We start from the raw sequence: 24652 nt of genomic DNA, 5'->3' as shown, positions 1-24652 counted from the left end.
AACATAACACAAAAGTTTTAAAATTTATTTCGGCATTATTAGTATTTCTAAATGTATGTATTAAACATTGGACTTTCATATACACAGAGTTGTATAATTTGATGAAAAGTTAAGATTGATACTTAGCAGTAGATTAATTAATTTGAAATTCAACAATGCTTGCAACATTAAAATTTTTTTTTTCATTTAGAGTAAGTAACTTTGATTGAACATGCATAAAAGCCTAAGTGTAGGGAAAACATTTAAAATAGACTACGTAGCTCACACTTACAGATTTCAAATGGAAAGAGCTCCACTTTTGAACTCCAGACAATATTTTCCATGCATTTCATTCAGAACCTTTCAATGTTTGCATAACACTGGTTAATTCACTGGCTAGCAAAAGAGCATGGCATTGCCCAGAACAGGTGCAGTAGTAAATACTCAGTGACTTGGATGGCATTATACACATTCTCTTATTATTCTGACTGGAGGCTCTATGCCCACTTCATAGCATTCCAGCAAAAGCAGATGTAAATCAGGCAGCAAGTTTGTCACATTCCACTCGGCTGCTGCAAGCTAGGCTGGAAGGGACTGCTATAATGAACTTGTCTTCCAGAACTTCTGTTTATATAGCCTACATCACCATCTCTGGCAAAGGAGGAAAACACCAAGAAAGGACAATGTTTTCCTCAGTATTCATTTAGCAATTGCCAGTCGCTCTTCCCCAAAGCCCAAAGCATATTGATATTGGCACAAAAGGTTCATCTGTCTCTCTTAACGACCCAGCTCTCTAGCCCGCCTGCACTGGCTATTCCAGCCTGCTTGCCACTTCAGTGCCTACTGGCACACAGACTTAGGGAAACACCCAGTAATTTCATTCTGATATAAAACATGTAACTAAAGAAATCTCCACAGAACAGTAAAAATCAAGTGCTTTTATAGACATAAATATATAGACACGTATGTGTCTATACACACGCATGCACACACTTATATATGCACATACGTGTGTGTGTATATATTTTAAGGCAGGGGTGCAGGAGAGAAGTTCTGAGAAAAGTATGAAAGGAAGGATAAAGATACTAGATGCTCCAAGACTCCAAAATGTCCGTACACAGTAATTTTGGACTAACCTTTGATTTTTATAGGAAGGTTGGGAACACTTCCCAGGCCTCCACAGTCTACCTGATACTCTTCCTCCACTACTTCCAATCCAAACACAACACAAGTAATGCCATGAACACTCCAGGTGCCAGGTCTTAAGGACATAAACAAAAGAAAAGTCCCAAGCGGGACTCAGGCAGCCACCAACCACCTCTGCTATAGTTTTTAAGTAACAGCACACTGAGGATTAAATCTGTGACCTTAATTTAGAAATTTTTCCTTTTTGTAAATCCATGAAATAGCTTTAAATTCTTTCTTGGTAAGTACTAATAAAGTCTTACTATTTATTTTCATCCATGCCTTGAATTTCTAATCCATTTCTGAAATAACAGATACAGAAAAAGGAATGAAAAGGAGAGTTGTAATCAATGACCCCCCCCCCAAAAAAATCTTAACTTAAAAAAAGTTTTTCTAAACTTTCTGAAAAGCAATCCATTTATGAGCTAAGAACTTCAGATCTGAAAATGAGGTTCCAAATTCACTGGCTCCCCTTACTAGCTGTGTGGCCTTGGGAAAGTAACTTTACATCTGTAAACCTCACTTCTCTCATTTGTAGAATGGGTTAAGAACAATATTTACTACATAGAGCTCCTGAGTTTATTAAATTAGGTAAATATCTCTGCATAGTACCTGGCACATGGTAAGCATTTGGGAAAACTGACTATGTACAGAGATGTTAGAACAGATAGACATAGACAAGTATTTAAAAAAAATCAAAGGCCAACTATATGCTCAGTCTTATGTAATCATCTATTTGGGTACTTTATATGAGTATCTGAATAGAATTTGCTTACCAGAATTGAAGATGAATGTTTTAAAAGGTCTTATCTGTTTGTTATACTAATAAATGAGAAAATACAAGAGAACGGGTCCAACTTACCATCTTTTCCTTGGTATTTGTTTTCGTCTGTTCTGACTGATTGTGATTCTGCACCATCTGGAGGCTAAAGATAGAACATGGGCCATTTAGTCATCTCCACCTCACAACCAGGGAAACGGTACTGTGAAATAACTCTATTACTAACCTTCAGAGTACAAGAAATGCACTCAGAATTATATCAATCACAGAAAAAAAGGACTACAGGTATAATCAACAAGCAATCATCCAATAAACATGTGATCACCCACAACTTGTAAGACACACTGCTAAGCCCTGTGGGGAATAAGGGCAACATCAAGAGTGTCCCTGCCATCAAGAACGCCGCTATACATTGAAGGGAAAAGAAAACATATCAAAAAGTTAACAATATCCATTAACAGATGAGTAGATAAACAAAATGTGAGCCACCCACACAATGAAATATTATTCTGCAATAAAAGGAAACAAAGTACAGGTACATGCTACAACATGGATGAACCTTGAAAACATTATACTAAGTGAAAGGAATCAGTCACAAGGACCACATACTGTGTGATTTCATTTCTACGAAATCTTCCGAATAGGAAAGTCATAGAGACAGAAAGCAAATTAGTGGTTGCCTAGTGGGTAAGGAGAGGAATATGAGGAATGACTGCTAACGGGTATGGGTTTCCTTTTGGAGATGATGAAAAGGTGCTAAAATGGATGGTGAGGATGGTTGTGAGTCTGTGACTACACAAAAAACCTCTGGATTGTAAACTTTAAGTGGGCGACTTGGTGAATTATCTCTCAATAACGCTGTTATAAAATAAAATTATAAGTTGACATGTAGGTAATAAAATAGAATTCTTCATATTTTTTTAAAAAGCTAGTAATAAATGTGAGATCAACTAAAACTAAATTACCAAGCAGGTGATAAGAGCTTAGATATTCAAAGGAACTCCTTTTTCGAGGGGTTGGGGAAGTGACACCTGAAGAATGCAGCCCTCCAAGGGTTTATGGACACAGGAAAACATGGCTGGCTCCTCTCACCAGTAAGTGTGTCCAGGCTGTACTTCCTCCTTTCCAAGTAAGGCTTCAGGAGGAATTCAGGAATCAGGAAGGGGAGTCTAGGTCAATCATACACAGAGGTCTATTTGAATGAACTGTCTTTAAAATACTCATTCCATTGGATTTTCCTCTCTATACAAAAGAAGATAGCCTTTGTAGTCCCCTCCCCACATACTTCAACTCAGGTGTTAGCAGAGGAGAACTCCCCTCTCCACCTGCAGTCCAAGAAGAGTCTAGAAAAGCACCGGGGCAGGTACGCAGAGGTGCTCTACTTAGAGGTTAGAGGTACCCAGGTCAGTGGAGAGCGACTACCAATCACAGAAGTGGTACAAGAGTCGTGGCACTACTTCAGTCCCCCTCAGGCAGGGCAATACCATCCTCCTCCCTCCGCCCACGAGCCTGCAGGAGGCCAGCACTCCACGGCACAGGGCACACAGTGAGTAATTCTAATCTTACACAGGAACACGTATTTTGGAGCATGTGGTTGGCATTGTTTTCCTAAGCAATTGAAGATAACAGTGCAGATGGTATTCATTTCTGTATTATATTTCCCAGTGTCAGCAAGGGCTTCAAGAGGAAGCATTTGAAACGGAAGAGCTGAATATGGACAGTCATCTCTCAGTATCTGTGAGAGACTGGTTCCAGGACACCCCCCACCCCTGCCCTTGCGGATCAACATTGGAGGATGCTCAAGTCCCTTATAAAAAATGGCACAGTATAGTCGGCCCTCCGTATCCACAGGTGCAGAACCCAGGGATATGGAGGGCCCACTGTACTTATCTGAGAATAGAAGAACTGCAAGTAAAGATAGCTGGCCCATGTCTGCTTGAGGGATGGGGGACATACTTCTAATGGGTGGCAGTGTTTCGATTAAAGGCATAAAGTGTAAGCAAGTTAACATTATTTTAATTTACTTGTGCTATTTCTCTCTTATTGACTCCATCAGATGATACAACTCACCAGTTACCTTGAACTCAAACCATGTGGTTTAGACATTACCAAGAATTTGCTGGAAAATGTTGCTTGAAGCATTGAGTAGCAACATCCTCTTAGAGACTGGCAGGAATCCCACAGTACATGGTTTGCTTAGGCTCAGCTCTCTGCGCCCCCCCCCCTTTTGTTTCCTCTTAACTCCCTCAGGGAGAGCTCTTTAATTGGGAAGGAAATGTCATAATACTATATTTCCTTACTATTCATTTTCCTACAGCTAGAAACCAAGTCCAGTCCTTCAACCCCAGTGGATGTCCCAAATAACGACTGGGTGGTATGCAAGCACGTAACTGCCTCACAGCAGCCAGAGACCTACCTAGAGCAATCCAGTCACCCCAAAACTCCTATAAAATGGACTGGATTTGATCTACAATTGACCATGCAAATAGAGCAGGAACCTGCAGCTATAAAGGATTTCTTGGAAGAATGAAATGTCTACAAAAAGCAAAAAACCTCTATATGACAGAAAGATACCTTAAATATAAGTCCATTTAGTCCCTCATCCTTTAAAGATTTTTGTTACCCTTTATTTATAGTGTAAATACATCTCATGTATTTACTGAGACTACTAATATCAGAATCTTATATGTAAAGCCAAACGTAGCAGGATGCACAGTGGTTAAAAGCACTTATTTAGAGTCTGACAAATCTGGGTTTACTATCTACAGGACCACTGAGCAAGTGCCTTAAAGTCTATGAGCCTGTAGAACGGAAACGATGATACCTCACTCACAGGACAGCTCTAAGGATGAAATGGGATACCGCATGGAAAGTAGTCGGCACAGTAGGTGTTCAGTAGTGGCAGCAGCAAACATAACTGCTATTATGATCACTGCAATCATCGTTCAACATCCATTCTGTTCGTTCTCACTCCAATCATCCAACTGGGTCTTCTAGACCAGAGCTATTCCAACTTCATCAGAGAACAGTCCAGAGTATAGATCAACTTTGACCCTAAGAACATCATTAAGTTCAGCTGACCTTTTTTTCCTCTTTGTAGCAAGACTTTCTTGTTGAAGGAGCAGATGATATTAATTTACATTTTGTGCAAGCTCTTGAGGTCCTCCTGGACAAGCCACTAGCAGCCTACCAACTGGCTGTACTGAGCCACACTGTTCTACGCCATACAGATCTCCTACTTGTACCAGGCCTCCCCTGACAGCCATCAGCCCCAGAGTCTCTACCAGACTCCAACAGCTTCCACTAATAAATTCATCATCTTAGCAAATATCTACTCAAATCTTCTATGTGCTAGGCACCGTGCTATGTGCTAGATGCAAAGGGGAAGTTATTTCATGTTCAGGGTTCCTGTTTTATAATTCAGCTACAACTAGCTCCTTCACGTTCCACTTCCATTCATCCCCACATGAGTCTAGAAAAAAAGCAAATTTTCCTAAAAGAGTTAACGTAGAAGGAAGAATCCTCTACCTCTGACTTTTCTGTAAGTAACAATTAGCCGTCACATTGCCTAGGAGGTTGGGGCCATTCCTAACGCTCCAAGGACACCTAACACAGGGACTGTCACAGAGAAATGTAACTTGTTTCATTTTCTGCCCCATCAGTATAACTTCTAGAAGGACAGGGGTCAAGTCCCTCCTGATCATGGAGAGCACGGAGCTTTAGCGCCTTGCATATACATGCCTATTAAGTTTTTAATGATCTGAATTAAACTGGATGGGTTCAATTGATTCTAAGCAATTATTCCTTTGCTTTATCAAAAAAGAAAACCTACCTCCCTTTCTTTTGACCCTCTCTGTTGAGCAAATATGTCTCTGACGTCAGGAACCTGGTACTGTTTGTTTTTTTTCCTCAAGGTCTGGGAGACAGTCTCTACTCGTTTCTGAACAGCTGCCGCCTGCGTCCGGGTCAGTGTTGATAAAAACACCATGCTTTCTTGGTTATCTCCAGCAGCCTCTCCAAAGAGATTGGACAAACCGGCCTCCTTAAGCCACTCTTCTTCCAGTTCTCCCTCTAAGACAATAGAGAAGAATGGTATTTAAATCACAAAATATGAGAACGTTTACATTTTTTTAAGCTGTTTAAAAACCCTTACTGAAACTCTTATATCACAACCAAACCGCAGTGCTAAGAATCATCATCTGAAACTTGGACAACTGCCATAAACTCCAGGCATAAAGATATCAAATTTTAGATCCATTTCATATACACTCAATTAAAAGTTTTAAATGACTTCGCATGTGATTAACCTCTATAACTTCCCTGCAGATTAACCAGGGGAAGATAATACTGTTCCCTTTCCAGAGATGAGCAAGCCATGAAAAGATAACTTACTTCCATCGAGTTACAGAAGGAAGTCGATGCTGGGGATGGCCATTAAAGCCCTGTTTCTTGGCTTACATTCAGCACTACCCGAGTCCAACCCTAACTGATGGAAAGGCTTGTTTTCTCTGCTCGCTGTAGCTGACAGGGAGTGTGGAAAAGAAGTAAAGAGCATCTGGACATCAGGAACTAATCAATTTCAAATTAATTTTTTTAACCCCCCAGGTCAGCCCATCAAAGTCATGTTTTTCACAAATTTTTTTTAAAGCACACTATTTTCAGCAAAAAGACCAAAATAGCTTATTATAGGAAACCAATTAAACAACTGAATCCATTCAAAACACTGAAACGAAGTAAACAGTAAAGCAAATGTTGTATACGATCTATTGACGATTCGGGTCTTCCCTAGCAGTCCAGTGGTTAAGACTCTGTGCTCCCACTGCAGGAGCACGGGTTCAATCCCTGATCAGGGAACTAAGATCCCATATGCCAGGCGGCGCGGCCAAAAAAAAAAGGAAGATCTGTTGATGATTAACAGAAAAACTGAATGATAACTAGAATAGATTCACTCCAAGCTCCATGTTTATAGAGGAAATTGAAAGATCAAGGACTTGAGACACAAAAGATCTGTGTCCTTACCCCATTTCTGCACCTTGATGGCCATGTCACTTTGGCCGGGTCACTTAGCCTCAAGCTGACTCTGTTTTCTCATCTGTAAACTAAACCACAGCTGCCCTGGGTGCCTCATAACCACATGTGAGAATGTCACATGGGAAGAACTTTGCAGAGCTCTATTATAGTCCATATCACATGATGGAGCCCTGACTGGTGTGCCCATCTATCCCTCTCTACTATCTAAACTCCATGAGGGCAGAAATAAAGTATTAATAACCTTGGCTTCAAGAAACATAAGGCAGTGCCAGGCATTCTGCTTGCCAGACAACAAAAACTGTTTACTGACATAAAAAGTCAGCCGTGACTATTAATGCTGTTAAGGCAGAACTCGGTATACGTGTATCAAACCAAATGGCCAGAAAAAAGCTGATATTGCCATGATAAGGGAAGTAAACAAGATTACAGTATAGAGTCACTTGTTCCATTAAAAAGTAGAGGTAAAATTCAAACAATTTCAAGTCAAAAAGAAGGCATGGGTGTATAGAAACAGTCCCAATTCTTCTTGATAATCACAACACTATGAATCCATTTTAGCCTTGGAGAATTATGAAATAGCTAAGGACACATGGCTATGCAACAGGCTCGAGTGCTGCTTTCTGCAGAATGTTTTCTCCTTACTCAGCAGGCCGCTGGTATGCTGCTGCCATCTTGAAACATTGAGACAGAAATGTTGGGAGACACTATTACCACAAAAAGCTCAACTGGATTGGTAAAGTGAGAAAGAATGAGAGTAAAATGAAAGAAAACCCAAATAAAAGAATGAGTTGGTTATAATTTTCTTTTACAAATCAGTGTTAAATTAAGGAAAATCTCTAACTTTTCTTTTTCAAGTATTATCGGTTGCTTTTTTTCAACAAATGGTATAGCAAAGGAGAAAAGCCTATTTATGTATTGATAGATTTCAGTATTAAACAACTTGATGCTAAGTCATTTAGCATTATTAAGAAGTCTTCTGTTGAGAGCGTCCCTGGTGGCATAGTGGTTAAGAATCTGCCTGCCAATGCAGGGGACCGGGGTTCGAGCCCTGGTCTGGGAAGATCCCACATGCCGCGGAGTAACAAAGACCGTGCGCCACAACTACTGAGCCTGCGCTCTAGAGCCCGCGAGCCACAACTACTGAAGCCCGCGCACCTAGAGCCCGTGCTCCGCAACAAGAGAAGCCACCGCAGTGAGAAGCCCACGCACCGCAACGAAGAACAGTCCCCACTCCCGCAACCAGAGAAAGCCCACACACAGCAACAAAGACCCAACACAGTCAAAAATAAATAAATTTATATATATATAAAAAAGTCTTCTGTTGAAAAACAGGTCACTACTAGCAGTGGGGTCCCAAGGTACTAACTGTGGCTCTTACTTTCTTGGCATTTGTATCAATTTATACACCAAAGACTGACTTACAAACTTATAGCTGGCACAAGGCATAGAAAGAATGCTAATATAATGGATGCCAGAGTTGGGCATCAGAAACCTAGTGTCTAATTTAATAGATTAGCAAAAAAAAAAAAAAAAAAAAAAAAAGAAAACATGAAATTTAAGGGGAAAAAAAAAAGTGAAGTTTTACATGCTTCTTCCAGAATATGAAATACAGTAGTGGAGACTGTGGGAAATGCGGCTAGAAAGAGACTTGAGTGAAATTATGAACCAAATACAAGAAGTAAATGTGGAGGCTAAGAATGCTAATACCATCTTCCACTGTCCGAATCTGTACCCTGAGCTTAGCTGGCTAAACTGTGGCACTGCTGCCAATCTGGAGGATGATACTTTGAAAGATAAGATGACCAGTACTGGGACAGGTCTGCAAATCACCAACAACGATGGATTTATGTGAATCTTTCCTTCTAGAAAAAGTTGCTTGGCTAGTAACAAGACAACTATCCTCAACCATTTGAAAGGCTATCATGCAAAAAATAAAACAGACTTGTTCTGATCTTCCAGAAGGCAGATCTACAATAAGTGAGTAAAAGGTAGTGTAGAGCAGATTGTAAATCAATAAAATGAAGAACACCGAAACAGCTCAAGCTGACGGAAAAGCAGCATCTATACTCATATCATCAGCATCTATACTCACTAGAGGCCAAATGGCCATGTGGCTAGGATATCAAAGAAGGAATTTAAATAAAGCTTAGATGATTTCAAAATTCTAGTCTAACTCTAAGAGTCTATGATACAGCAAGCTTAGCCAACAAGATTCTAGCCACATCCAAAACTAAGCGAATTTACTTATGCCACTTATATGTGTCAGCTGCATCTATAAATCTGCCACAATTAAGTCATTTTCAAGTTGAAAGGCAGCTACCATTTATCTTTTTCTGGTTTTCCTAGCTTTAATATTTTTTTTCCTCCTCTTCCTTTCCATGTATTCATTTCCCATCTATACATATTAAAAAAGAGAGAGAGAGAAAAAGAAAAAAAGAGAAAAAAGTTTTGTTAATTTCATTATTACCATCAGGCTCTTTGACAACCACCACCTCTTGATCTTCTTGTCTGTTCTCACTGGATTTCTTGATATTTTCTAGCTCGGTCCAATAATCTTCCATAGATAGTTCATCCAAAGAATCCTGGGAACTTGATCGATCAAATGGAGGTCTTTCTATAACTTTGGTGATTTCCTGGTTCATGGTATACTGGCCATATCTGCGACTACAAATTCAAAAGAAAACACGGTTCATCTTAGTACATGAGGAAGTAGTACAATTTCTAAAATATCACAGTACTGAGCTGGAGAATTTGGAAACTCAAGTTCTCCTAAACAAAACCAAAGAAATGTGTATTTTGAAACTGTTTATCTTGAGAGGCTACTGATTATAATACGCTTGTAGAATGAACAGTTTTATCCTCTATGGAAAAGCATGGCAAAGAACAAACAGCAATGGGATAAATATTCTTCCATTTCCATTTCACTTAAATTATTTTAAGGCTTCTTTAAACCTGAAAATTTGTTCTTAGAAAGCAACAGGTTAAATCTTGATTAGAGGTTAATTAAATTGGGATTGAATTTTACACAGTATTTCATATTTATCATTGATACCTAAAAATCAAACTCAATCACCCCTTACATAGCAAATATCCACAATCAATGAATGAGGCACCATTTGAATTTTAAGTTTGTTTTTTGGAACCAAAACATCAATAGAAGGATGGTATATTAAGTTTGCTGTTACACTCTATTTTAGAAAGCAACTTTTAATATTTACACTTATAAATGTACCCATTACTTACATATATTTTAAAACATGGTAAAAAATGTATTTATTGGCAATTCTGAATAAGTAGTTAGGAATTACCTTGTAAACATTTGGTTAAATATAATCTATGAAGAAAAGGATAAGTGAATAAACTTTTTAATGACTTCAACTGTATTTTTTTCTTTGTAAGTCATATCCTACCTACTACTAACATTGAATTAAAGTGCCTAATAATAAAAAAAAACCCCATATAGAATAGAAATATTAAATTGCTTCATTATTGTTTATATTGAGATAGGGAAAAGCCTTATTACTTGAAGAAGGAAATTTTTCAGCTATGGTTTTTCCCCTTTATATTCAATAATTTTTCAGAAATACAATTTGAGTGGAGACAATAACTGGTGAATGAGTGTTTTGTTACTCTAATATCAAATTGCTTTTTTATCTCCCAAGAAGACATTAGGAAGTAATACTCTGCTAGACTGGTTTTACTTACTGCACATAGAGAAAATAAAAAGAAATGCAACAAAACAAAATTCTTTAATAGTGTGTGAACATTTTCACATTTAAACTGGCCTTTCCCATAGTTATTTAAAATAGTAGGATTTAATACAGCATAAGGAAGAAGGTCACTAAACTCTGGTCGAATCTACCCAGCAGTTTAATTCTAACTGACTTAGTAAAAGTCAAAGAACTTAATTTCCTATTGTTGCAAATAAATGCAATATAACTGACTACTTAACTGTAATGCGCTAATCAGCCAGTTTTATCCCTTTAAAGATGGTTCTCTCTGCCTTGATTACATACTTTATTAATGCTGGTGGCATGAATGATGGAACAATCCCTATAATCTCACCCCAGCAGCAATCCTGGCCTGGTGATGGGTGGGCGTTAGAATGAGGGCCAACAGCAGGAAGTCTAGACATGTTTGTGTGAATCTCTTTCCTCTAGCCTCCATTGTCCATTGTTTGCCGCCCCCATCCCTTAATTCAAAGGACACTTCCTCCCTCCCTGCCCCAACTCCTGTTTACATCCTTGTATCCCACCCTGTGGCCATGATACCACCCGAGTTTAGGGTTTACACTCCTGATTCTTAAGTTACAGTGTGAACGAGAAAGCTCTCTTTTCTCTTAAAAATGAAAAGTAAATTATATTTTTCATTTCTGTGATCACCAGCTCAACTGATCTCTGGTTCATACTCCTTAATCCTGCTTTATCAGGATAGCTAAAGCTAATTTACAGTGTTTGCCGGATTCATTTTTGGTTTATTTCATGTCAAATATATAGACGCCCTTCCTTGCTTTTGTTTTACCTCTCATTATAATGTAAGATTGTCTACTTTATTGCTATTTTCGACAACCCTTAGCCCCACGGGAGATCATGATGAGAACTGAGGAATGTGTGAAGTATAATGACTAATGCCAAATAATTTGGTTTATCTGCTCACAGGAAAGTGGTGCTGTTGAACAAAAAGTACATTAAGCCTTTCACTCCTGAAGGAATGTGTTTATTCTGGCCAGAATTTTCCAGTAACTTTCCATTAAGATAAGAGCATGTGCAGAAAAATGCAAGGGCATTGAGCAACATTGTTGTTATGTAAATATACCTTCTATAGCAAGCCCTGCTTTCAAAACACGCATAAAGCGACAATCTAATCGCTTAGTGCTGATGAATCAACTCAATATTTTGACTTTAATAAGATTCAAAAGCTGAACAGGTTTGTTGTAACAACCTGAAGATACTGAGTCATGAAAAGGAGGATTTTTTTTTTCCTTTTTTTGGATCACTGGCAAATGCTGCAAGAAAACAATTTTTTTAAATATTAGGGGATGGAGTGTAGGTAGGAGGCAACCGTCCAGTGACAGTCCCCTCCTTAGTCAGCTGCCGAATAGTTTGTATTTTCTCTAAAAATGTGACTGAACCTTCTTTATTCACAGTTTACATCAATAAACATGTCATGACACTGCTTTTCTTCTTAGAATAGTCTCACTTTTGTACTCCAGACAGGCCACGGCTAAAAGTCTGGCCCTTCTTAAAACTGTCCTGGTAAGAGACCAGTTAACTAGTTTCCTCTCTTCTGTTTTTAGGAGTATTGTTTTACGACACCATGTTCATTCTGCAAATTGGGCTCAAAAACATAAAAGCAACATCTGCTAGACATAATGAAGTATGCAGCAGAAATATTCTGTATTTCCAAAAGATCCCAGGCAACACATGGTGCTCAAATCAGAGAAACACACGCTTTGCCCCACAGGCAACTACTAATTACCTCCGCCTGACTTACCAGCAAATGATGGTTCTCTGTTCGCTTTTCCTCACTCCCCATCCAGCATCCCATGTGCTAAACATCCATGACCACTCTTCCAAAACTCCCCCATTTCTCACCTTTTACAACTATAACTACAGAACTAGACACTGTCCTCTAAGAGAAGATGCTTCCTAGTCCACTGTACAAGTCTTGCTCTAATACGTCACAGTATTATCACTCGGGCTTTTTTCCCATGGGCACTATAGCATCACCAGCAAATACTCAACTTTACAGACTCCCCATGGGCCTTCATGGTGTGTTATCTTGCTGACATGTCCTCGTGCTGTGTTGATAAAAACTGGAGTTTTGTTTCCTTATATTTTCCCCAGGTATATTTTATCCCATTTTTCTGTAGTATTTTTTCCACCTGGCCAGTGAATTTCAAATGTACTGATATCATCAGGGTGTTAGTGATACCTGTTATTTTTTTTTGTCGCAGAGGATCTTAAAGTGATCTGACACAAGCTGTCCTCCACAAGGAGTTAAGAGTTTGCCATGCACCATGCTGTGGTCCACTAGAAGAAAATTTCTTGATTTGTCCTAGCACCAATGCAGTCAGTGAAACAACAGGAAAACACATAGGACTAGGATTCATAAGTACCAAATGGTTCCAGCTCAACTTTTTTTCATGATCCTTGGAAAATCACTTCTCTGATTCTAACATTTTCCTATCTATAAAATGGAAAGAATGCCAACAGCCTTCACTGCTTTGTCTGTTGTGAGTTATCAAATAAGAATTCCTATTAAAGTGTCTCAGAGGTAACCAAGAAGGCCGCACTCAAGTTAGCATCATTGCTAACATTTGTGTAACTGCTAACTACAGATAACTGCCACTCCCATAGTTTAATAAGGTCACCTTTGCCCTCTTCTAAGGTTCAGAGAAATTACTTATCCTCTAGGGACAGTCATTCTTAAACCTTTGGTCTCAGACCTCCTCTACACACTTAAAAATTTTCAACGGCTTGCTTCCAGAGTGTTTTTGAGATAGATATATCCACTGATATGGACACTATCAGATATTAAAACCAAAAAAAATGTAAACACTCATTAATTTAAGAATAAGAAGAATAAATATCTTAAATAACATTTGGGGCAGGGGGGAAGCCCTATGTTTTCCAAACCAAGACAAAAAAATAGTGAGATAAGTAGCACTGTTTTACATTTTTGAAACTGTCTTTAATGTCTGGCTTAATAGAAAACATCTGGATTCTCACATCTGCCTCTGCATTTACTCTTCTGAGATATTGTAAGTCATGTAGTTTCTGGGAAACTCTACTGTATTCTCAGGAGAGAATGAGAATGAAAAAGGCCAGTAACATCTCAGTGTTATTATGAAAATAGTTCTGATCTCCCAGACCCCTGAAAGGGTCTCAAGAGCCTCAGGTGTTCCACAACCACACTTTGAAAACACTGCTCCAGGATTTCTCAAAAACACCAAATGGATCTGAAAAAGCACTTTTCAATTCTGTGGGCAACACTCCAGAAAGCCTTACTGAAAGAAACAGACATGCTTTCCTAATGACCTTTGACCTACTTCTTTGTTTATTTTAGTTTAGTTTTACAGCCTTTCATCAAGACTGGGACTCATTCCAATGATATACCCATATTTAATTCATACTACAATGACAAAGAATAAAAGCATTATTTAAAAACCCCTACCTTGCCAATGTCTTCCATCATTTGCTTTTTTTTTTTATAAATTTATTTATTTTATTTATTTATTTTTGGCTGTGTTGGGTCTTCGTTGCTGCGTGCGGGCTTTCCCTAGTTGCGGCGAGAGGGGGCTACTCTTCCTTGCGGTGCGCGGGCTTCCCACTGCAGTGGCTTCTCTTGTTGCAGAGCACGGGCTCTAGGTGCCCAGGCTTCAGTAGTTGTGGCATGTGGGCTCAATAGTTGTGGCGCACGGGTTTAGTTGCTCTGCAGCATGTGGGATCTTCCCAGACCAGGGCTCGAACCTGTGTCTCCTGCGTTGGCAGGCAGATTCTTAAGCACTGCACCACCAGGGAAGTCCCCCATCATTTGCTTTCATCCGCCATGTACAATGGGCAGAAATCCTGTCTAAGCTTCCCCTTTTGCCCGGTGTATTTGAAAATATGTATTTTCTTTAATGCTCCTTTGTCATCGATCTGTACCTCTTCCTACAATTATCTCAAGGCATTTATTTGGAACTAGGACATTTCTTTGAACTCATATTTAACAATCTGATGCAATCTCTACTTTTTGTACCCTGCCCCATCAAGAATCATATTGCTACACTTATATTCAGTCTGTCTCCTGGTCCTGCTCCTTCCCGGGCATTTCTGTGGCCCCAAGTCTGCTTTCGTGAAGTCCTTTGATGCTAGGACTTGGTTTTGTTTATTTGTTTTCTTTCCTTACAAGATCCTTACACGTACACTCTCATGCTCCTTATTCTACTGTTACTTCCAACACGGGAAAAGAAGTGACTGGGTTGAGAGATATAAGAGAATAAGGTTATTTTTGTTTTGTTTTTTTGTTCTGTTTTTAATGTGCCAAAAAAAAGTTCTTATTGAGATCATTACTTATCAAACCATAATGACCAAGTATATTTTAGATAAAGCCATATTTATTGAAGTGTAAATTTTAGAATGGTATTAGACCTTAGAGATTTAAACGTATCCCATCATTTTCTAGATGAGGTAATGAGGCGCCAGGGTTAAGTCTTCTTCAAAATCTCAGCAAAGTGATGGTTGAACCAAGATTAGTGTCCTCATTTCTTTTTCGGTCTATTATACCAAATAGACTAGAAAGGGCAGAATTTACTTTTTTCACGTCTGATGCTCCAGTCTTTGTGAGTTTATATTGCACACAGCAAAACCAAGAGTGATCTTGTTCACACAGTCTATAATTAACATTTTAAAATGACCACTACACTTATCTAGAGAAAAATACATTTAACAGTCAAATCATACCTCTTTAAAATGCATGAGAATTCTTTTCCAATGCATTTTATAAAGAGTGGTTTGTGCCACGCTGGGGCACAACTTCAAATATACCCATTTTTTAAAAAGCTTTGTTTTGAAGATGTTTAAAATTTTTTTAATGTTTTAAAAATTCACTCTGTCTCTCCAGCTACATTATCTCTAGGCTGGGGGTAAAAAAAAGTGTTTCTGATGTGTAGATCTTTCTCTTTTGTCAGTGATATTAAAGAAGTAACCACTGCCATCGTGAGATGGTGAAGCTATTAATACTCGTAATGGCCTGTCCATAAGCCTACACTTAATTTGAATGACTATGAAGAGCTGTGGCCTATGAATGACCCAAGTCATTTTTCCCTGGGAAGTGAATGCCTACTATTGTTTAGCTGAAAGCAGTAATTATTAGAAGTGGCTCTGACACCAGAAAGAAAGAACACTGACAGTGCCTTAAGGCAGTAAGAAGTTGATTGGAAAGCAATCCCACACTCTCCCCACTCCCAGGCAGCCTCCGGAGCCCAGGGAAAGGATTCCTCACATCTTCGACCTGACCCAATTGCTATTATTTTTAAAATATATTAGTTAGTTTTCACGTTTCAAGTAAACTTACTTTTACCCTTTGCATATTTTACCCCTTTCATGTGGGGGAAGGATAAAACTTACCCATTATTTCTTTCAGCTTTCTTTTTCTTTAAAAATAAACGTCACTTAACATACGTCTAGCACATTGCTGTAGTCTTCACAGAGCGTCCGCCCAATTTTGACACACAGCAAAACAATGAGCAAATGAACTGATGATGCTCTATTTACTTAACTTTGCCTAAGTAAAGCTGAGAAGAGAAGCCCATTAGTGACGCTGCTGAGAGAGAGCTATGAAAACTTGGCTTTCTCACTTCTACAGAAAACTATGGTAGAACCAATTCATATGTGAACATCACTAAAAGAATAGGGGAGGGAACACTCTCGCACTGTTGGTGGGAATGTAAATTCATACAGCCACTATGGAGAACAGTATGGAGGTTCCTTAAAAAACTACAAATAGAACTACCATATGACCCAGGAATCCCACTACTGGGCATATACCCTGAGAAAACCATAATTCAAAAAGAGCCATGTACCAAAATGTTCATTGCAGCTCTATTTACAATAGCCAGGACATGAAAGCAACCTAAGTGTCCATCGACAGATGAATGGATTAAGAAGATGTGGCACATATATACAATGGAGAAATATTACTCAGCCATAAAAAGAAACGAAATTGAGTTATTTGTAGTGAGGTGGATGGACCTAGAGTCTGTCATACAGAGTGAAGTCAGAAAGAGAAAAACAAATACCGTATGCTAACACATATATATGGAATTTAAGAAAAAAAAATGTCATGAAGAGCCTAGGGGTAAAACAGGAATAAAGACACAGACCTACTAGAGAATGGACTTGAGGATATAGGTAGGGGGAAGGGTAAGCTGTGACAAAGCGAGAGAGAGGCATGGACATATATACACTACCAAACGTAAGGTAGATAGCTAGCGGGAAGCAGCCGCATAGCACAGGGAGATCAGCTAGGTGGTTTGTGACCACCTAGAGGGGTGGGATAGGGAGGGTGGGAGGGAGGGAGATGCAAGAGGGAAGCGATATGGGAACATATGTATATGTGTAACTGACTCACTTTGTTATAAAGCAGGAACTAACACACCATTGTAAAGCAATTATACTCCAATAAAGATGTTAAAAAAAAAAAAAGAATAGGGGTATAGGCAGCAATGACTACCACCAAGTCTAGTAGAAAGAAAGGAGAAAAGGCACAAGACAGAAGGGCATGTGGGAGAGTCATGAGGCAGCCAAAGCAAATTGGAAAAACTCCCTTCCCTTTTAAGTATAGACGTGGGGTATGTAAAGGGGAAGTTATGGGCTAACACCGGCCACCAGACATCGGTCTTTCTTATTTTCGAGCTTTGGTTCTGGGTAGAAGTGAGATCCTCTTTGTTTTGAGCTCCCCCAATCTCTCTCAGGAGGCAGTTTTTCCTCCTCCACTGGCATCAAGACTCAACAACAGGTAGCCAAATGGTAGCCAGGGATCTGAATGTCTAAGTCATTTTCCAAGACGAGGGTAAAGAGATCAGCAGTGGGACTTGACATGAAATATCAAGACCTTGGAAGACTGGTTCAAAGCATATCGAACTGAGTTTGCATATGCACTCCACTCAATTCTCCATCGCCAGGACTTGTATCTACCTGACACTTGGATGTACCTGACACAGCTCTTCTCCAGAACGCTCTCCTTTCCTTGTTCTGGTTAGTTTCAAGCCATCTGGAGATTCAACACCAGCAGCCACTTTGCATTCGGAGCATAGGCTCTCCAGCTGGATCTGTTTTCCAGCTGTCATTACTCAATTTCATATCTTGGTGTCTTTCTCCATGGGGGTTGGAATAAAGACAGACATATCCACGCTCCTTCAGTCTCCCCACGATCCTGACCACATCCTGCACTGTGATACTCATGCTTGTATCTCTACCACTCCACTGTATGTTCCTTGCTGCAAGCATCTGCAGAGTTTTTTGTTTGTTTGTTTGTTTGGGGGTTTTTGTTTGTTTTTTCATCTGGGTATCCCTGGGTTTAGCCATCCATTTGCCATAGCAGATGCTTGGGAACTGTTCAATTATTAATTACTGATTTATGGCTGCTTCTGAAACAACAACATCCTTTTAATTTCTAAGGTGTTTCTCATTTAATTGCACAAAACTACAAAGGACTGAAACAAGGACATGAAAAGTAGACAGTAAAGAAATCAGTCATCAGGAAACCCTAAAAGGTAATTAATAGGTAATTATTCTATGCCTCTGTAACTCTTGGGTGTTTAATATGAAAGCAGCCTTCCTTATGAGGGAATAAAAACATACAAAAGAAAGGGCCAATTTCATATCATACTGTACCTAATATTAAGTCACAAACAAGCACTGGCATACATTTTGTTAAGCCCACCACATTCCCTGGTTTCATCCTGTCAACTTAATCTCTAAAATAAATTTTAAAATATTTGTTGAATGCCTGGTGTATGTTGGGCACCTTATCAGAGATGTCTGTTCAACCAACCTACTCAAGGCTTTATCTTGAAATAGATTATAAATGACACTGAAACTAGGCATGCGTGGAATTTTCCAGTTCCTCACTGAACCAGCGGCCCAGACAGCTCTCCAGCATGGGCCTCTGGGTCATGACCTATGCTTTAGCATTGTCTCAAGCCCTGCTGTGGTTCACCATTCCTTCCTCAGAAAGAATTTCCTTTCCTCTCTGTCACTACCCACTCACCTCCAGCTCACCCTCCACCCAAACAACCATTTGCATAGACTCAGCTCAACAATTTGAGGTTACCTCCACAGCCCATCCTGCGATCCCTCCTTCTGCCCGTGACTGTTTGTCACAGTCCTCCTGGATTTGTCTGCAGCTCACTCACTGGTCCAAAATTGAGGCTGTTCTTTCCCGAGATGGAGTCTAGCTTTCTCACCACAATCGTCTAATGCCTGGTTCTTGTTTCACAATAGTCATGAGGCTTCAAAGGTAGCTATCAGCACCCCAAATTGTCATCAACCTTTTATCCTTTTTTTCTTTTTTTTTGCTTTTGACAAATCAAATTTTTGTCTTTTTGGTTTCAGGGCTGTGCTTTTCTCTTTCTGAGGAATTCATCGAGTTCTCAACACATTTTCAGAGGTGAAATGAAGAAAGGGATTCACTAATGAAGACCAAAAGTCTTCCCCATCTTCTCTAATATGCTTGAACTCGTCATTCACAAAGTCCCCATCATGTCTTCTATTAGCTTAGAATCTCAGCATTACAGTTCACCAATATGCCTTAAAAATACATTAATACAAACAGATAAATTTTCATCAATGTGCAACTCTCTCACATACAAGACATAACAATATACTTCAGGATCTAGGATCCAGGATAGATGTTTAACTGTTGGCCAGGAATCTCATTCTGGGCGCTGACTGACTAAATATTGACAAATTACAGTTTTCTGATATCCCCCTCCAATTCATAAAGTAGGTTGCTATTGATTCATAATACCACCATATAGGTACTAACAAAATATATGTCGATAAGACACAAAACTATGAACATTAATATTTTTTAAATTTAATATTGGAATAGTGTTGAATAAAATATTGGTTTTACTTATTTCTACGGGCCAACCTCTTGCCCTTCTGTAAGACTTTATATACATAGTAACATCGATTTTCCTATGCCAATAAAAACATGGACACAAGGCAAAGTTGGATTTAAAAAAAAAAACCTTTTGATAATAACTGAAGCTAAATGCATGGGCACATACTTTGGAAAAGATGCGGGCATTATTATTAAACTCTTTTTGGTTCTTTGTGATTATTTGTTACAATAAGGTAGAGAAATCATCTATCTCAGTGGGGCTCCAGGGGCATGAAACCCAGCTTCCACCAGACAGCATAAGGAACGCTATGGACAAACACTGGAAAAAAATGTTAAAAGTGAAAAGATGTCTGTGTTTATGTTACACAATGAAAAGGGAGAGGATACACACTTCTACATCATTTCAAAGTAATGCTGGTGAGTAGTAAGAGCAGAACAATTTAAAACAGCAGCAACAGTGTGGCAAATATCTGGGCAGGAAAACAGAAAGCTACTTCACTTAGGCTGCAAAGTGTAATTTTATGGATAGCTCCAAGTGACCTTCAAAGGCTATAATGCTCCACCGATAAGTACTGAAGGCCAGGAAGTATTTTTATAAGCCAGGTCCTAAAAGTCAGCTCTACTGAGGAGATGGAGGGGGGTGGTGAAGAAATAATTTCCGGCTTTTCAAATAATTTAGCCAAGCTTAGAAACAATCCATCTGTAACATTTTCCACTAAATGTCTTCAGGAGTCAGTTACAAAGTAGACGATGTGAATATTACAGGATAAATTTTCCTTCGTAAATGAGATTATCTGAGACCTCTTTTTTCTTAGTATGCTTTAGAATCTGAGCTGACCCAACACAAGTCAGATATGAACGTAAGTAGCCTAAAAGAGACATGAAATATAAAATAAAACATGGGAAACTAAAGGCAATTTCCAATGGTAAAGTACTGCCTGGGGGTGGGGGCTTTAACCTTAACTTTTGAAGGAAAAACAAAACAAAACAAAAATCCCACAAAAACGAGTGTTTTCACTCAAAGCCACCAAGCTCTGTTTAGAGGACAGGAACAGGTCTCAGAGGGCAGAGAGATCTAAGGTGACCATGAGGGATGGGCAAGGGCTTTATGGGAAGGAATTATGGGAACATACAGGCAATGAGGGGAGGAAATGCAGAAGGGAAAGAAAACATATTAATAAGAAAACATAACTAATGCTATTCCTTAGCATTACCACATCATCTGGCATAATTACAGGCACACTGAGCTCTGGTAAATGCCACCCACAGGACATCAAATTCTGGGAGGATTAAATCCTCCAAACTGGAAGTTTATGAACCTGTCCCAGTTGAATTCCTACCTTGGTCCTCTTAGGAAGCTCCTCCGTCTCCAGCTTATCACCGAGCTTATGCTCGCCTACTACTGACCTGTTACTTACATGGGGCAGCAATGTTAGCACTTAGCCAAAAGCAATATGGCATCCAGTTCCAAAATGCCATTCCATGTGGGAATTTGAAACAAGCTAAGAAGTCCACAAGAAGCCAGTGTCCCTGAGAGTTCCCTCCCTAGCCACGACCCAAGCTGTTGGCTCTCTATAAAAAGCTGACGCTAAATCAAGGTCCAGCTCAAGGACGTCCACCTCCAGTTTTCCACTGCCACCCCTCTTGCTCTCTACTGCTATCCCCACTGCTCTACATGGATTCTCCTTTCTGCCCAGTCCCAACAAAGAAACAATCCAGACAGAGTGATACCTAATTCTTTCCCAAAGGTCACCTGCTGAGTTGCCTTCCTGACTCCCACATTCTGAACTGGCCAAGGCTCCCAGGAACTCACATCCCAGCCAAGTGTGTTACCCATGCCCTTCCTTGCCAGGAAAGAAGAGGTGGAAGAAAGAGGTGTTGTCTCAGGAAGCTAACACTGCAGAAGAGATTAGCCATTGGGCCACTGACTAGAGAACAGAGCCTCTTGAGACCAGAACAGAATCTGAGTAAGTACTACAAGGAGGAGATGAAAGGACTAAGAGGATGTAGTGCCCCTAAGGCAGAAGGTGGTAGTTGTGCAGGGCACCAAGGGCATGGTAGCCAGGCAGGATGATGGGATCAAAGATGAACTTCCTTTATTTGCTATACAGCAGAAACTAACACAACATTGTAAAGCAATTATACTCCAATAAAGATGTTTTTTAAAAATAAAATAAAATAATAATAATTTTTTTAAAAAAAGATGAACTTCCTTTACTATCTTGTCAGGGTAAGCTGTCGGAAAGACCTAGGTTGTCAGATACTCCACAGTAAAGATCCAAGACTTAGAACTTTTTCTTGCTCTTTGTTTTTCTTTTTCAACTCAGGTGTCTGAGGGCCAACTCTTAAGGGTTCCCACCTCATAAAGGACTTTAGTTTTGCTGAAGCTGGTTCTATAAAGTAAAATATGCAGCTTTTATTAGAAATATTGTGAAACTCTAAGCATATGCCAACCAATCTAATACAGGAATATAAATTTCTTAATCCAATAGCTTTGTGAACAGAAAGTTTCACTGAACAACAATGCCTACATTTAATCCTCAGTCTTCATTATGATATTGGGCAGAATTTCCTACTTAAATTTCATTTTTTAAAAAATCATTGTGGTTATAGTTTAACAATGAAATTAACCTACATAATGAAGTATATTTTCCATTTCAAGTAATGAAGTGGACACTGGAAAAAACAGTGGAATTGGGATGAAGTCAACACTTCAGTGTTTTGGTGGAATGATGCCACAGAGCTTAGGTTCTTGCTTGATAATAATAAACAGGTAACCAAGTTGTGATTCATACATTCATTCAACAAATACTGGCTCCTCATTCACTGCAAGGTACTATACATGCTGGTATCCAAAGCAGCACAGGGCCTCAACTCTGATCCCTGAGAGCTTACATGGTATGAGAAGAGCTAAAACACGTAGGAAAACAACAAGCTAGGGCAGCACGGGCTCCATGCAAATGACTGGTGCAGACAGCAGGTGCTGTCGTGCTCACTCCAGTTAGACACGGGCAGACACAGTTGCCAGCAAGTGTACAAAATGTTTGTAACACAGTAAGAGGAGGTAAGAAGGGAGACTCCAGGCTCTTGCTATACCTCATTCTAATTTTATAAAGCTCTCCCCAGAGCCAACAATGTCTTCCTGTTATTTGATTCAACTTTACTTCCCTCTAATTTAAGCCCATTTCCTCTGAGCAAAGAAGGAATTAACCAGTGTCCTCTTTATATTAACCCCTTTGCTGGGAATAGTTTTAAGTCGGTCCTTTACCATATCTTGAATTGGCCAATGAATAACATTCATTTACTTTTTCCTCCTATATTTTAAAAAGCAGTGTCTTAGAAATATACTCTATAGTACACATTCTTAATGGCATCTGAATCATAATACAGGTAACTGTGTATCACCTTTGTTCTGAAATTTTCCCTTTGGGCTTTTTCCAATTGGTTCTTGCTCTGCAAGTGAAATCTCCAAGGGGAAGGTGATTTTAGAAGCAAGTGCCTGTTTGGGCTGCGGTGGGTGGCCCTTGGCACAGATACCAAAGTTAGAAACCTAATCATAAATGTTTCTTCTTCCTCACTGAGGACTTAAACACTGTTGCTTTACATGTGAATTGCTTCCCATGGATGCTTCTGCTTTCTTTTTAAAAAGCCTTTGCTAATGATCTGCATTAATATTATGCTAATAAAAGCAAGGGGATGCTAACTAATTCAGTCTCTTCCGTAGTGACTAAAGATCAGAAAAAGAGAGGTAATTTGCATATTTTCATGAACGGAGTGAACTGCTATTTAAATACTCGCCACCATTTCTGAAGAAAAATAATAATACATGTTGGGCCAGCCTGGGCAGAAGTAATTCCTCCAGTGGAAGCATCTCGAACCCAAGTATTTCAAGAGACGTTTGGCTTCTAAGCATGAATCTCAGATGACAAGGATGAGCATTCAAACACAGGGCAACCTTCTGCATCATAAACACATTTCAGTTCCTCTCTGCAGAAGGAATTCACTTACTGTTGAAGCCCATTCACTTCCACTTCTGAGTGCTTATTCCTCAAAAAGCTTCCAAGTGTTGTGGGAACAATGATTAAAAGAGGATCTTTCCATCTGTGCTGCATTAGGCTGCAAGACAGTCCCTCCTGCAGAAACAGCTTTTGCATAATTCATTGCGCCATTTTAAACGCTAATCAGTGAATTGCAAGAAGCTATGGAATGAGTACAGAGGGAAGAGAGACTGACATTTACCGGCTACCTCCTAAGTGGTCACCTAATCCTCACTTTGGGCTACCGCTCCATGAAATCATGGTATATATGCCCTCACTTTATCTCCAACAGGTTCCTACCCTCCACCACAGGTGCTATCATCACTGTTTGGCCATACTAATGTCCCAGGAATGAGTATTTCTTAGGCTATTATCGCAGGGTAGCATAGAAAAGAAGATTCTACTGGAAGATGGAAGAAGTTGGCCTATCTCCAGCCCTACTGTTCACTGTGTAAGCATCACATAAAATTCACCCTATAACAAGAAGAAGAATACCTCAAGTCTCTTCCAATTCTAAAAATTACATAATTTTAATCTATTCATCTGTTCACACTGATTTTTCATGTATAATGTCTTAATTTAGCCAGCCGCTTTGCCTTGGAGTTGCCTTTTGTTTGTTTGGTTTTGGCCACACGTTGCAGCTTGCGGGATCTCGGTTTGCTGACCAGGGATTGAACCCGAGTGAAAGTGCCAAACCCTAACCACTGGACCACCAGGGAACTCCCAGAGGTGCATTTTTTTAAAGAAAGAGAAACTAAGGTGATGGAAAGGGCCTGTCTGGGCTCCCCACTTACCCCTCCCCTCAACCATAGACACTTTGATAAATACGTTATTTGGAGATCCATTTAAGAATGTACTGCAAGAGGATTCTATGGCTACAGAAAATTAGAAAAACAAGTGCTTCAGGCATCTCAAAAAAAAACTTTTATGGAATCCTTAAGCTTTAAACACTGAAAAATTAATTAAGCAGGAGGTTTTTATGATGGTAAGGGATGTGATTTTGAACCAGCAGAAGTACTGAGAA

General features: G+C 39.4%; 1 protein-coding gene across 7 annotated transcripts in view; it reads right to left on the bottom strand.

The window, feature by feature from the left end:
- ARHGAP18 (Rho GTPase activating protein 18) overlaps nt 1–24652 on the bottom strand; it is a 199742-nt gene that overhangs the window by 116703 nt on the left and 58387 nt on the right. For all 7 annotated transcript variants that reach the window (XM_067702130.1, XM_067702134.1, XM_067702133.1 and 4 more), the window contains exons 2-4: nt 9444–9640; nt 5778–6016; nt 2027–2090 (exon numbers count right to left, since the gene is read on the bottom strand). In XM_067702130.1, the coding sequence (XP_067558231.1) occupies nt 2027–2090; nt 5778–6016; nt 9444–9640 (500 nt within the window). The remainder of the gene's footprint in view (nt 1–2026; nt 2091–5777; nt 6017–9443; nt 9641–24652) is intronic.

This window comes from Pseudorca crassidens, chromosome 13, assembly GCF_039906515.1.
Source record: "Pseudorca crassidens isolate mPseCra1 chromosome 13, mPseCra1.hap1, whole genome shotgun sequence".
NCBI lineage: Eukaryota > Metazoa > Chordata > Mammalia > Artiodactyla > Delphinidae > Pseudorca > Pseudorca crassidens.
Note: the sequence above shows the minus strand (reverse complement) of the source record. Positions and strands in the feature narration are given on the sequence as shown.